At 34.5% G+C, this 16,877-nt stretch overlaps 1 protein-coding gene across 1 annotated transcript in view; it reads right to left on the reverse strand.

Moving 5' to 3' along the window:
- Positions 1-16,877, reverse strand: part of LOC144451530 (ephrin type-B receptor 1-B-like) — a 222,943-nt gene that overhangs the window by 40,274 nt on the left and 165,792 nt on the right. Inside the window, exons 9-12 of the mRNA XM_078142405.1 lie at positions 15,474-15,526; positions 11,622-11,756; positions 7,559-7,744; positions 6,382-6,443 (exon numbers count right to left, since the gene is read on the reverse strand). Coding sequence (XP_077998531.1) covers positions 6,382-6,443; positions 7,559-7,744; positions 11,622-11,756; positions 15,474-15,526 — 436 coding nt within the window. The remainder of the gene's footprint in view (positions 1-6,381; positions 6,444-7,558; positions 7,745-11,621; positions 11,757-15,473; positions 15,527-16,877) is intronic.

Raw genomic sequence — 16,877 nt, forward strand, 5'->3', positions numbered from 1 at the left:
GACTATCACATTTGCCTTGAACTCACAGACTTTCACATTTGCCTTCAACTCACAGACTATCACATTTGACTTCAACTCACAGACTATCACATTTGACTTCAACTCACAGACTATCACATTTGCCTTCAACTCACAGACTTTCACAACCAGAATACAAAACACCACAAATCTTTCTTTCACTAGTTAACCATTTTAAAGGCCACAATTTAACTTATACATTTTCTCTTGACTGTCTTTAGTTCAACTTATACATTTTCTCTTGACTGTCTTTAGTTCAACTTATCATTTTCTCTTGACTGTCTTTAGTTCAACTTATACATTTTCTCTTGACTGTCTTTAGTTCAACTTATACATTTTTTCTTGACTGTCTTTAGTTCAACTTATCATTTTCTCTTGACTGTCTTTAGTTCAACTTATACATTTTCTCTTGACTGTCTTTAGTTCAACTTATACATTTTCTCTTGACTGTCTTTAGTTCAACTTATCATTTTCTCTTGACTGTCTTTAGTTCAACTTATACATTTTCTCTTGACTGTCTTTAGTTCAACTTATACATTTTCTCTTGACTGTCTTTAGTTCAACTTATACATTTTCTCTTGACTGTCTTTAGTTCAACTTATACATTTTCTCTTGACTCAACTTATATGTTTTCTCTTGACTATCTTTAGTTTCTTGTTCAAAGATACAATTTCATATAATTTGAAGGTATAGACTTTAGTTAAACAAGAGCTACAAAGTTTGTCCACTTACAAATGTCTTACTTTCCTATTAAAGTGTCCTATGTCATGTGCTATGTTGTAATTTTTGACATATTTTTCAATCATATGCAGACAAATAATTCCCAAGTTTCAAAAATTCTTAAAATGGGTGGACACTTCAATGAGGTCTCTATCTGTTAAACTTCAAGAGTTATTGGGCAAAGTGTGATTATTTATGACATATATGGCTGCCGTTTTGCTGTTGTCGTGAGGGTTGTAAAACCAAGTGATGTGCATATGCCCTCCATAACATCTGACATTTGTACCAGGTTTGGTTGAAATTGGTGCATGCATATTGGAGATACAGGTGGACACGGTAGGATGGACAGACGGAAGGACAGACAGACAGACAGACAGATGGATGGACAGGACCAAACGTAGTATCCCCCTGCAATTTCTTATCCTTGATAAAAGTAGTCAATTTTTCTAATTTTCTTTTTGTAATGTTGCATTTTACATTTAAAAGCAAACTAGATATTACATTTTACATTTAAAAGCAAACTAGATATTACATTTTACATTTAAAAGCAAACTAGATATTACATTTTACATTTAAAAGCAAACTAGATATTACATTTTACATTGAAAAGCAAACTAGATATTACATTTTACATTGAAAAGCAAACTAGATATTACATTTTACATTGAAAAGCAAACTAGATATTACATTTTACATTTAAAAGCAAACTAGATATTACATTTGACATTGAAAAGCAAACTAGATATTACATTTGACATTGAAAAGCAAACTAGATATTACATTTGACATTGAAAAGCAAACTAGATATTACATTTGACATTGAAAAGCAAACTAGATATTACATTTGACATTGAAAAGCAAACTAGATATTACATTTGACATTGAAAAGCAAACTAGATATTACATTTGACATTGAAAAGCAAACTAGATATTACATTTGACATTGAAAAGCAAACTAGATATTACATTTGACATTGAAAAGCAAACTAGATATTACATTTTACATTGAAAAGCAAACTAGATATTACATTTTACATTGAAAAGCAAACTAGATATTACATTTGACATTTAAAAGCAAACTAGATATTACATTTTACATTGAAAAGCAAACTAGATATTACATTTGACATTTAAAAGCAAACTAGATATTACATTTGACATTGAAAAGCAAACTAGATATTACATTTGACATTGAAAAGCAAACTAGATATTACATTTTACATTGAAAAGCAAACTAGATATTACATTTTACATTTAAAAGCAAACTAGATATTACATTTGACATTGAAAAGCAAACTAGATATTACATTTTACATTTAAAAGCAAACTAGATATTACATTTTACATTTAAAAGCAAACTAGATATTACATTTTACATTGAAAAGCAAACTAGATATTACATTTGACATTTAAAAGCAAACTAGATATTACATTTTACATTGAAAAGCAAACTAGATATTACATTTTACATTGAAAAGCAAACTAGATATTACATTTTACATTTAAAAGCAAACTAGATATTACATTTGACATTGAAAAGCAAACTAGATATTACATTTGACATTGAAAAGCAAACTAGATATTACATTTGACATTGAAAAGCAAACTAGATATTACATTTGACATTGAAAAAGTAGTAAATAATAGTTGTCAGCCAAAGGTAGAGAACTGTTATATAAAGAAATATGTAGACTTCTCAACCACCCAGTACTTACAACATAGAAATGATGGAAAAATAATACTAACCAAACATTTACTACAATGATAAATTTAGAAATATTGAATTCTTTTCTCTGTTGAGGATGACCTGCACATTACTGTACCATTATCAGGGGACCTTTTCAACTGATGGGAAGGCCATACTTTACAGCTAAGGGGACCTTTTCAACTGATGGGAAAGCCATACCATACAGCTGGGGGGGGGGGGGGGGGGGGGGGGGGGGGGGGGCTTTTCAACTGATGGGGGAGCTATACCAGACAGTTAGGGTGGCCTTTTCAACTGATGGGAGAGCTATACCATATAGCTAGGGGGGCCTTTTCAACTGATGGGAGAGCTATACCATATAGCTAGGGGGGCCTTTTCAACTGATGGGAGAGCTATACCATATAGCTAGGGGGCCTTTTCAACTGATGGGAAAGCTACACCATATAGCTAGGGGGCCTTTTCAACTGATGGGAGAGCTATACCATATAGCTAGGGGGGGGCCTTTTCAACTGATGGGAGAGCTATACCATATAGCTCGGGGGGCCTTTTCAACTGATGGGAAAGCTATACCATATAGCTAGGGGGGCCTTTTCAACTGATGGGAGAGCCAAAATGATAAAAATGATACTGAAAGTATTTACAACACAGACAATATCTCATCTGGTTTTCCTTTGAGCCATAATAAAAAAACATTGACATTACAAAGTCAGATAACAAGTAAGTTGCCAATTCATGGCCACCTATACTGATAGAGTCATATTGTCTAAGTAAGCTTGACTAAGTTTACCCTCCAGCATTGTTTGCCTCTAAGGCAATACAGATATAGTAGAAGCTACTATAACAATGTCTTATAGATGTAGAAAAGAAAGAGATAACAGAAGACTTACTTACATGTTTGACATAAAGTTGTACTACATTCTATTTGGATTAGACTGCATCATTAGGTCTGTTATCAGTACAAAACTGATAACAAAGTCAGGTTGACATAACAGCAATTGCTCCATTCACAACTTTACTACTGGGATTTTTTAAGCCAATTGGTTAATTTGCATAAATCTTATAACATTGTACCATTTCGTATTTGTACATGAGATGGAGACTGACTTAGAGGGTGTACCCAAATATATTCGGGGAAGGGGAGTATACACAGATGGGGAGTGGGTACGGGTGTATCCTGTCATACACCTGACACAATAACCTGTCATAGTCATGACACAATATCTGTGACAGTCTTAGACCTGACACAATAACCTGTCATAGTCCTAACACAATATCTGTGACAGTCTTAGACCTGACACAATAACCTGTCGCAGACCTGACATAATACTCTGTGAGTCTAAAACCTGACACAATAACCTGTTGTAGACCTGACACAATATCTGTGACAGTCATAGATCTGACAAAATAACCTGTCATAGATCTGACAAAATAACCTGTCATAGACCTGACACAATAACCTGTCATAGACCTGACAAAATAACCTGTCATAGATCTGACACAATAGCCTGTCATAGAGCTGACACAATAACCTGTCATAGAGCTGACACAATAACCTGTCATAGAGCTGACACAATAACCTGTCATAGAGCTGACAAAATAACCTGTCATAGAGCTGACAAAATAACCTGTCATAGATCTGACACAAAATAACCTGTCATAGAGCTGACAAAATAACCTGTCATAGAGCTGACACAATAACCTGTCATAGATCTGACACAATAACCTGTCATAGAGCTGACACAATAACCTGTCATAGAGCTGACAAAATAACCTGTCATAGATCTGACACAATAACTTGTCAGAGAGCTGACACAATAACCTGTCATAGAGCTGACAAAATAACCTGTCATAGATCTGACAAAATAACCTGTCATAGATCTGACAAAATAACCTGTCATAGATCTGACAAAATAACCTGTCATAGAGCTGACAAAATAACCTGTCATAGATCTGACAAAATAACCTGTCATAGATCTGACACAAAATAAGGAATAACATTTTGATACATGTTTTTCTTGATTTAATCTATTCTTTCTCTTATGTTCACTGAAAAGAGTTAATGTTGTTGAGTCTAGCTGTAGGAGGTAAGTTTAATTAAGCTTTAGATAGCCATTGGGACAAAAAGGTCTGCTAGTAATCTGAATTAGATATATTAGCCATTGGGACATAAAGGTCTTCTAGTAATCTGAATTAGATATATTAGCCATTGGGACATAAAGGTCTTCTAGTAATCTTCAAGTAGTCATGCTGCTTGCTGCAGGCATAGAACATGTATACTTTCAACTCTTATAATTGGTTAAATTAAATGCAATTTGAAATGGCTAGGCAGTGGTATGTTAAAGACAAACTAGATAAGAGTCGGTTTGCTTTCATTCTAATCTCCTGCTAGTAATCACTTCACATTTATTGTATTGTAATTTGCAGTCATCCAGGGGCACTTCACTTTAATCAAAAGATTGCTTTTAATCTATTATGCTGGATTCAATGACTGTCTGTATGTAGTGTGTGTGTGTGTGTGTGTGTGTGTGTGTGTGTGTGTGTGTGTGTGTGTGTGTGTGTGTCTGTCTGTCTGTGTGTGTGTGTGTGTGTGTGTGTATGTGTGTGTGTGTGGGTGGGTGTGCCTGCCTGTCTGCCTGTCTGTCTGTGCATACATGTATGTTTGTGGGTGTATAAATGTAAATGTATGTGTGTAGGTATATGTGTAGTTGTATGCATGCATGCATGCATGTGTAGTGTGTGTCTGTGTGTGCATGTGTGTGGGTATTTAGGGTATGAATAGATGCATGCATGTATGTATGTGTGTGTGTCTGTGTGTGCATGTGTGTGGGTATTTAGGGTATGGATAGATGCATGTATGTATGTATGTATGTATGTATGTATGTATGTATGTATGTATGTATGTATGTATGTATGTATGTATGTATGTATGTATGTATGTATGTATGTATGTATGTATGTATGTATGTATGTATGTGTAGTGTGTGTCTGTGTGTGCATGTGTGTGGGTATTTAGGGTATGGATAGATGCATGCATGTATGTATGTATGTATGTGTAGTGTGTGTCTGTGTGCATGTGTGTGGGTATTTAGGGTATGGATAGATGCATGCATGTATGTGTCTATGGAGTGAAAATGATGCATTGACGTTGGTTGGTATCACTTCAAATGCAAAGAAGACCGTTAAGGTAGACATGATGCAGACATATAGAGAGCTAGGCACACAATACAATACAATACAATACAATACAATACAATACAATACAATACAATACAATACAATACAATACAATACAATACAATACAATACAATACAATACAATACAGTGTATGTTACAATCATAGGCTATATCTGACTACAGAACACCCAGGATGTGTTTTTGTAGTGCTGTGGTTCACAGTTTGTTGGTCAATCACTCTATATTTAAGGATGATTTCTAGCTTTTAGCCTAGAGCAGTCTGCCTTTGGTGAACCAAGATGGAAACAAAACACCAGCAAACTGTCAGGACGTAAGACTTTCCTTTTAATTATACTACATGTACATCTATTGATGAATTTTCCGAGGCCTTGTACTTTGGCATTACATAGGTAGGATGTCCCTTAGAATTTCTTTGAGGATTTGATGCCAGACATAAAATAGTGAAATCTAAAACCTCTATTGATAAAGAGATGAATTTCTAAGCTATGCATTTCTTAATTCAAGGCTGATTGCTACATGTTAATTAGCCGTTCAACAATTTCAATGAAATTGGAGACTTTTTTTGGCCTTGCTGTAACATATCAATCAAGCCACTTTTCCTGTTTGCAAATCACAAAATAAATTCTGTGTTTTCTCCTGGCAAAGTTGGCTTTGAAACCTCCTGGCTAGTCCCTGCAGGGTTTTTATTCAAAGTTTTAACCTTATAATTAAATCAGTAATTGATAGCAACTGATTGACTTACCCTTAGAAAGGTATCCAAAGAACCATTCTCCATGTATTCTATAATTATCACCACTGGTCTTGCTGCAGTTGAAAAGGTAAAGAAAAGTTAAAGGAAAGATGACTACTAGCTGTTAGTTTAATAATGGTTATTTTAAACACTCTTTACAAGTTGTCAATTAAAGCTTAATTTCAAGTGACCTTCTGTTTTGAATTGAACTAATCAAGTGTAAAAATTGGTCAAGATGGTGAAACTGTCTGGAAAATAAACAATATGACTGACACAATCAATCATTTAAGAGATATATATCAGGTTTAGTTCCAATTTTTAACACAAGTACCCTGCAAGTACACATAACATGAAACTTACAAATGCTATTTTTTAAACTGCTGCACCATAGGTCAACTAATAAGCTTGGATGTCTTCTATGGCAACATATTCAAACTAAAATTTTCAAAGGTACATTCATGACTTTCTTTTCAGCTTGATTTGTTTGTGTTGTAACCATTCAAAACTCTTTAGAAAATTGATCTCACTTTTTAAGTTAATGCCAAATCAATCATATAATTCCAGGAATATTGTATTTGTACTAAAATTGTCTGAAATTCATATTCTCTCTCTCCTATTGCAAATTTCTTTCAGAAGAACATTAACTTTTTTATATATTTCTATTCAACAGTTGTCATGGACTTGAATTTCTCTTCTAAACCATTAGTTCCAGCAGTATCATCAGTCAACTATTGTCATCTATACTTTACTTTACTCTTATCACAATCACACACATACTCTCCTTGGAAAGTAGATCCCTAGTGTATATTGATCATATTACTTACAGTGCAGCTAACTGTTGCCAATGTTTGCTTTGAACTTGAATGTACATATGAACTTGGGAGATTGAAACACAAAATACTGTTGTCATGTAGACTCCTTAACTTGACAAAAATCAGTTGCTAATGGCATAATCAGGGTTTACTTTATGACACACACACACACACACACACACACACACACACACACACACACACACAAACAAACAAACAAACAAACAAACAAACATAATAGGAAAGTGAGTGTGATGAGATATATAAGACAATTTAAAGGAAGATTATAAGATGAATACAAAAAAACAGACTTTGAGCAGGCCAGAGGATGGAAGAGAGTTAATGGTTAGACAAAGCAGTATATTGTATAGACTTACATTTCGTAACAACTCCTTCTAGTCTGATTACATTTGGATCGTCAAACTGTCCCATAATGGATGCTTCTGTCAGGAAGTCATTTTTATCTTTAACATTGGCTCCTGGTTTCAATGTCTTGATAGCAACTGTTCTAGCTTCTTTTCTAGGAACTCTTAACTGACCTTTACACACATCTCCAAATTCACCTGTAAGTATGAAATGGGATATTAATGATGTCAGGGTAATGACGTATTATGAACAGACACACAGAGAGTACATCGCATTCATGTACAGAGCCAATTGTAAACGCTTGGGGGGGGGGGGGGGGTTGCTAATATAAGTTCAGATGAAATTATAGTAACCACTCTGACCCATGTCGAATTTGTAGATAACAGGAAGTAGATTGGTAGATATTAAATTTTTAATAAATAATTATTTTATGCCGTAACTATTCCAATCATACTTTTACCTAGTAGTATACAACAATTGCTATACATAAGTTATAACTTGCCCACTATCAATGAATGATTTGTACTCATAAACTTACAAGTATTTTAATTTATTCTTGTTTTGTTACGTTTCTGACTCGGTAGTCGAGCACAAACATATTTTAACGGGGGGTTATTCCATGTTCATTGCTTGCTGTTTGGCCTGACTGTCATAGTTCTTTGCTGTCCTACTTCTCTATGATCTAGCAACTTTGCAAGCCCCTGTAAGCACTCCAATGAATCTCTGTTCTGGCGGTTTTCAGAGTACAGAGTACGTTAGAAACCATGTTGGCATCCAGACTATTAAAGCCCTGCACTATGTGTATGGTACAGTAATGCATTCCACAAGTTAGGTTCCCTGACATGAACGACACTGTCAACTTTTAACTTGACAGAGACACAATTGCAAAAGTGTTTGATACAAATGTTATGTGGCTGAGAGACCTGTAAACTCAGTATACACTTAGAGATTTGTTTATTCTTGAACAATGCCTGTGAACCATGTAGTCATCTCAGAGCATAGAGTGAAAACACACAATCTTAGGGATGATCACACAATGTATCACAAGCTAAATAAGCAAACTTTGTTCATTTAGGGGGAGGGGTCTGGCGTCAATGAAATTGCTGAACTTCATTTTCACACTTCTAACCAACTTTCAACAGAAAACTTCCACTCCTTCGATGATAATTTCTAATACAGCTTCTGTATTTACTACTGAGATGTTGATAAGTTGATAAAAATGTGCTTCAAATGTGAGATATGGTGCTGGGTTTCTGGTAGTATTTAATGTGTTTACCATCATGTTTTTACATTACATAGATCAAAGTGGTGTGACTGCTACAGTTCTCATCATAGTTTACATAATATTTTAATGTTAGATGCCGCACTTTGAGTATTCATTTGGGGGAGGAGGGAGAGGAGGGAGAGGTTTTGATCTCAACAAACGATGTTCATCTGTTGAGCTTGTGCTACATTATGCAATCATCCCTTATCAGATCTAGATATGACAAATTATTTTCCTTTGATGGACGAGACCAAGACATTGGCAATTTATACTCCCAGCATGCATCTTTTACTGCCTGCGTCATTTTATACTCCCAGCATGCATCTTTTACTGCCTGCGTCATTTCTCTTAACTAACTGCTTCAGGGACGAAAAAAAACAACAGATGACAAATCTATCCTTTGGATATTCTTCAACTACTTCCCTAAATGACTTCCTTATATATTTATCAAAATTAATCTTTTTAGTTCCTGGAGGGAATGTTTTTCTTTGTGTATGTCCCTAGTGGGATGGAAAAACTGATAAAAAATATACATCATTCTTACTAATCTCTGTAGTTGTTTCTCAGGAAATCTCTCTTTACACTAACAGAAAATTAAAAGAAACTGTCTTGTTTATCTCACTGGATTATTTATAACTTTTGCACTAATAATAACACATAAAACTACACATACCCTATACATAGGTAAATTAAAATTTGTAACTTCATTAATAGCAAAATGCACAAACAAATGAACATTTTTGTTTTTTCATTATTTTTTCCTCACACTCCTGATGGGAAATGTATGAAAATATCTTGACTGTCCATGTCCATATATGAAAGAGGTTTCAAACTAAAAAGACAAAACAGATGAGATGAAATGAGTTTGAAATTCTTTTCAGACACTTACTGTATCTAGGGAGTGTAGAAAGACTGTTCACCATTCAACGGAGTAGACTTTGACAAATGCATGTAATATAACACTTAGAGAGGAATAGATGGTTTTGACTATTCCATACACATCCCTGTGGACGTCCCATTCATGTTTAGAATGGCTATGGGTTGACATGCTTTATATCAAACTATATAAAGGCCACAAAAACATCCATCTAATACTAAGACATAGTTGAATTACCCTGGGAAAGGAGTTCTGTACAGATTTAAGGTAATAGGAATAGTGGTTACAACACCCTGGGAAAGGAGTTCTGTACAGATTTAAGGTAATAGGAATAGTGGTTACAACACCCTGGGAAAGGAGTTCTGTACAGATTTAAGGTAACAGGAATAGTGGTTACAACACCCTGGGAAAGGAGTTCTGTACAGATTTAAGGTAACAGGAATAGTGGTTACAACACCCTGGGAAAGGAGTTCTGTACAGATTTAAGGTAATAGGAATAGTGGTTACAACACCCTGGGAAAGGAGTTCTGTACAGATTTAAGGTAATAGGAATAGTGGTTACAACAGCCAAACAAAGGTCTAATGTGTATAATTATCAAATCCTGATAAGCAATAGGATTTTATTGCATGTACACTTGTTACAAATCTTAAATAAATGAATAAATTGATTAAGATATTACAATGCAGAGTGGTGATTATAGTTGGGAGTTTTCAATGAGACAAAACAAATATTGGAGAAGTTATGGACTCTGCTCAGTAGTCTAGTGTATGTTCCATATACTATGTGCATTCTCCACATGCTATCATACTCCGGTCGTCATATAGGCGACATAACATCGCCCTGCATTGCAATATTATAACAGTAGGCCTGTTGGCATGATTATCATAACATTGTAATGAGTATCGAGGCATCACTGTACCCCTAGAAATTGTTACACTATTTGAAAGTTCGACACACAGTACGCGATATGGATCACTGATGACTCTGACTGATGACATAGCACAGGTGAATTTCCTGGTAGTGGAAGTGCTGTTTGACATTTATGTTGTCGATAATTGATTTTTTTACATGTTCTAAAAAGAATAACTACTTTTCTATGTTTGTTGGTACAGTAACATTCCTAAAAGCATCCAGTTGAATTGAGAAATTGCGATATTCGGCAACATGTCGACAAAACATTTGTCCAAAGACCAACATTGGTGGAGGGTCTATGATAAGTTCTTTACCGCACTGGTTATCTCATGAGATAGTTTGCATCTGATACTATTTATTTATTTATTTATTTATTTATTTATTTATTTATTTATTTATTCAGGTAATACTATAGGTGGCAGACACTTGAATGTATTACAGCTTTTGAGTTATGCAGTAAATATTGATTTTTAACAACAAATATGGCCACCATTCAGTCAAATTTGCATATGTCAGAAAACAAATTGACATGCATATGTCCCACATGATATGTCACCTCTGTGTTAGGTTTGAAAGAAATCGGGTAATGCATTGTTTGTCTGAGGAATGACATATTATAGATGGACACCATTGTAATAGCATGCGGGGGGGGGGGGGGGGGGGGGAGGGGAGGGGGATACCAATTTGTCACCCATATGGTCACTTCAAGGGAATCACAGAGAGTTTATATTGTCAGATGGTGTAGTTTTGGATAGTGGATGGTCTGAAGAAATCCAAGGCTTCATCTTCAAATTCATTTTGATCTATTACATCGCATTCTCTGACTGCGTCTTTCATATTTAAATTATATTGCCACAAAATTGATGACAAGAATCCCCCACATCAACTTTATTAAACATACTGTAAGAAAACACTGTATACAAATCAACACTATTATTAATCCAAACCATCCAATCAGACAGCATCATGTATTCTCAACCAATAGCAATTCATTTAACTACAGCCAATCAGATTGCTTACCTCCACCAATGACTTCTTCAATCTTGATATGACTTGCACTGATTTCCTTAGCAAATTCTTTGACTGCTTGGTTTAGATCTTCATATGTATGTGGATCAATATATGTCTTAGCTTTACTACTAGGTGGTAAAAGGACTGCAAAAAGAAGACAATTATGTTCATTTCAGCTACATTTCTTTATCACATAATACATGTACACTTTATTGTCTAAACTTGTAACTTCTTTAACATGTCATATCAAAATTACTTCTTTATTCATCAAACACAATTTCACAACAAGAAAGTGGGTATGATTACCATTATGAAATTAATCAGCCAAACATAAAATTACACAAATGAAGACTGCACAAAAGATTGAGAACTCAAAATTAATTTCCTCTCTCTTCAAAACTTTTGTCTATTCAAAACATAGTTTATCACTTCTCTATTTCCTGGTACTTATAAAATCTAGTGTATTGTTTTGTTGATGTTGTCTTGGGATTGTACTTCAATACAAATGTCAGAAACTAGTGTTTTAACTTGTGTTGTGCACTGCAGTGTTGTTGTAACAAAACATTTTTGTGGGGTGGTTGTGCTGCAGTGGTGGTAGTTGTGCTGCAGTGGTAGTAGTAGGTGCATAAAGCAATCAAAATATTAGTCGTGCCAAGATCAACTCTCTGTGACATAGGTAACATGTGGCATCATGCAACAGTATTGTATATTGAGTTCACTTAATCAAAAATAGATGAGTCCATGTAACCCTGTCATGTATTCATAGTGTTACCTTTGCATGTTTTGGGTTGCTTGTCACTACTATCTTTGTACATAAGTATTCATATGATAGAAAATATGTTAATCCTTATATAGTCCTAAGCTTGTATCTTGAGATTCATTGTTGTTAATAAACTGATTAAAGATAAGTGTTTAGTCCAGAGACTGAATTAAAATTGTCAATGGCTTTCAAATGTATCAGTAGTAATTATCTGCCAATAACATTGAAAATGATTGTGAGGTTTGAAGACCATGATGTGTCTCATGTTTTAGCAGAGTACCTGACAAATGATTGCACTATGTATGGAAATCAAACTTCTTCTCCTCTCAATAAACACAATGGGAAGTCAATAAACATGCTTTTTGTGACTCACAGTGAATTTAGTGAAAACTGATTTACATGACAAATTGTATGATATGAATTTTCTCAACTATTAGGAAAATATGAAAATGACATTGAGAACTTTTCAAAACTTTAGGAATTAAGTTGATTTTTTACAACAAACTTCTTTACAAAGTTCGTCAAGTTGTCAAAATTTTAGATTCCAAATCTTTTGCAAATTTACTGCAAAAAAGTAATTAACTGGCTTTTGATAATATTTTGACTTATTTTAAAATAAATGGTAAGAAAACCGGTACACATTTGTTAAAATGAACCTTATACAGTCGCTATAGTATCTAAAGATATAAATTTGGTGAACAATCATCAATACAGATTTTAGCTCAAATGTAAATGATATCAAAACACTTCAAAACACATGGAATAATTTTTATCAAGAATTTAGAAGTGAAATATTGCATTATAATGAATTAATGAAATTGTACAAGAGAAAGTACTAAATTAGTAATAATTAATTCTTGTACCACAACAAGAGTTCTAATTACTTATGAGTAACATTTCTCCATTTCAGGTAAGGCCAACAACGGAGAGTTTGACAAAGCCTGTCAAATGTTTCTCATTTAGAACCCTTGGTTGTGATACAAGAATAAATTCTTATAGTATGTTTCACCAACCTCATGAATGTAAAGCAATAAATTAGTATTTCACAAACACCATGTAATTTTACAGATGTTTTTCCAAAACTATATACATCTGGTCTTGCAATTTATTTTCTGAATTCCACTTACAGATGAAAAACTGCTATCCCAGAATTCCGCTTACAGATGGAAAACTGCGATCCCAGAATTCCACTTACAGATGGAAAACTGCGATCCCAGACTTTTAAAAGATCATGAACCCCAATTTACATCAATCACTGCCGGCTCAGTTGGTCTAATATCAGTTTTTCATTACCCTTTACAAGGACAGCTGGAAGGGGAATGATTGACAGGCTGAGGTCAAAGGTGAATGAATACACCCAAAACATGCCTTGTTGAGTAGTAAGAAGGCTGGCCACACACACTTCACAACATAGTTGCACATTCATTGCTAATGGTTTCATTGCAATAACAATTTGCACTTGATTTCACAACATACTATATCTGTCTGGAAAAGAACATTCCAGGCACAGCATTCATGTTTTCCATGTGTTTCTGTTTGGAATGTTACTTTTCAATCAAGACAGAGGAATTTGTAAACATAACATTTTTTATCCCACAAAAGACTTACCTATTGGTACTGGGTTTTTTTTTTGAAATAAATGAAGAAATGTATAGAAATTTACTTTTATAATTTGATCTTAATTGTAGCAATGTTGCTGAGGTTCTGAAAATGTAATACCATCATTTTATCCTTACACCCTGACCAAAAGTGGTATCACCCAAAGTGTTTGATGTGAGTATGTCTAGTAGTAGTGGTATCACCCAAAGTGTTTGATGTGAGTATGTCTAGTAGTAGTGGTATAGAGTTCATAATGTCACAGATAAAATGACAAGTATGTCATCAGAAGTCACACAGCTGTTAATTGAAATGTATCAGGTGATTAGGAATATTTAGATACTGACAGACAGTAGCTAGCAGACATGCATACCATACTTTCCACCATCTTTATAGTCATCAGAAATTCCAGTCAGCATATATTATATAAGTATTTGTAATATTTGCCTGTCAACACTTTTTACTTTGCATTCCATGACTGCAATTGTACATTAATCTCTGACCCAACTCTAATTATCCAAAACTTGACCTTCAACTTTGACCCAAATGTACGCACCCATTACATAAACCAACTTTTAACCTTTGACATAACTACAAATATTCAAATAATGACCTTGGACATGAATGTAAGCATCCATCAAAAACTTTTAACCTTTGACCCAACTGTAATTATTCAAATAAGGACCTTAAATTGCTGACTCAAGTTTACCACCTTGCAAGAAGCTAATAAATGTTGACTTCATCTTTGACATTATTACCTGCAGCTACTGGGGCGTGTTCGGTTGCCAAAACGTTTTGTCATTGTTTGGCCAGGGCGCCCTGTTTCGAACCGTATAATGCATGTTGCGCGTGAAAAACAAAAGATGGTGGCACATCAAACAGAAGATTGTCGCATTTTGTGTACATTCAGCACTCATCATTGAAAAGACGATGCACATAGTTAAATCACACCTTTGCAATACTGTCAAGATGCTAGAATGCCTAAAAAAGGCCTGTTATTTATGCATACACTATTTTTACACTAACGAAGTGATCTTTGATCTGTGACCTGACCCCAAGTTTATCTTGCATCGCTTAATGTATGTCAAATCGATCATACCATTATGCCGATGGGTATTCGTATTTCTAAATACCGTTGCCAATTGTAAATAACCAATTCCATGAACTTTTTTGCAGTGCTGAATCAAAACTAATGTGCACTAAGTAATCCTACACAAAAACTCAAGTTCGGCGATGAAGTGAGAATTCGTGGCCGCCATCTTGGCTTTTGGCGAGTCACCTCACTCTGCCACCTTCCTTCGTCCCGGGTCGCCCGCGAAAAACTATGACAATTAGTCGTTTGGGAACAAAGCGTTTTGAAATGTCCACGGGCGTTTTGTCTACCGAACGTGCCCCTGATTTCAACTGATCATTAACCTTTGACCCTTCAACTCATTGATCTGTTAGCTGTAGTTTTTGTTTACCAATCGAAAACAAAAGATGCAATATAAATTTGTAGAACTCACCTTCTCCATTTGTATATACAGTACTTGTATCTCTCAATTCATAACCTTTGCGTCTGTCAAGAAAATATAATATAATGAGAAATTGTTTACATAAATGTTATTATGACAGACTCTTTGTATAAGACAACACATTACCATGATGTCATAGCAGACTATTAAAGTAGCATATAGGCTTCATTATTATGAACACTTCATTATATGATTTCTTTAAATGTCATCTAACAAGCTGATGTTGCAATGTCCATATGTTATTTTAGTCTGTGACAGAATTTTGACAATATGGACTTGATTGTAGAGACTTTAATGGTAACCAACATCATAAAGTTGCAACCATATTTTACATTCCATAGATTCACTGACATATGATGTATTTAATGAGCTGTATACATCATCTTTAGCTGTAGCACTCACTGAAAATATTCAGAGCAGCTCTAATTAGCTCCTTCTGACTTCAATTTACCAGACAGCTTCACAAGTCCAGCCAGTCAGCTGTGATACAGTCCTCTCAGCAAACTTGTAAAATAAGAATTTATCTCTAACATTATCTGTCGCCAGTGGTCTCTGAGACTCACACAAAGTTTGGAAGTTTGACTGTAATCTTTGTAAATATTCAACAAGTCTACTTGAATGGGCTAGATGAGTTATTGCTTGTAACTTTTCCAAGTTTACAAACTAATCAAGGACTTGTTCAAATAGTGTCATCTAAATACTGACTTGAAATCATCAGTGTTGTGTCCTCCCAGTTGAAGGCACACTTGACAAGTCATCAGTCAGTTGAAGGCACACTTGACAAGCCTTCATAGAAGACAATTAAGTCACCCTCAAATATTTCACTTTTGTGGGAATAACAGATGAAATTCATTAAAAGTTTTGAATGGTTATGGTCAAATATAAAGCTTAAAAAGGCCACATCATATATAATATGAACATATAACTGAATTATGTGCCTGTGTCTTTTTTGTTCTTGAACTACTGTACAAATGATGCAATTTGATACCATCATTCAGAAAGAAGTGATTTACATATCAATGTGACACAAGTTAGTATGTTCCTTGTTCTCTAACACTTTTCAACATGTGTGTATTTTCCTTGTCGTTTATACCTGTGCCTACTATATCATAAGAAAAGCTACAGTATAGTAGGTTCAACTCTATGATGAAAACCTTCCCACTCATGGTACATCTATTTTACATAAGACAAACATTTTAGATGGGCATTTCAAGTGAAATATCCCCTACCAGTACTGTTCCTTGTGGTATCATTTCTATGCTTATGAAACACTTCAACAGGAAATGAAAACATTTCAAACTGAATAGCCTAAACACAAGTTGTAGTCAGGTTTTCAGCTGTTTCTAATGTAACCATTTATGTCAATGTAATGTCAACCATCAATAACCTATACCA

Source organism: Glandiceps talaboti, chromosome 21 (assembly GCF_964340395.1).
Source record: "Glandiceps talaboti chromosome 21, keGlaTala1.1, whole genome shotgun sequence".
NCBI classification, from domain to species: Eukaryota; Metazoa; Hemichordata; class Enteropneusta; family Spengelidae; genus Glandiceps; species Glandiceps talaboti.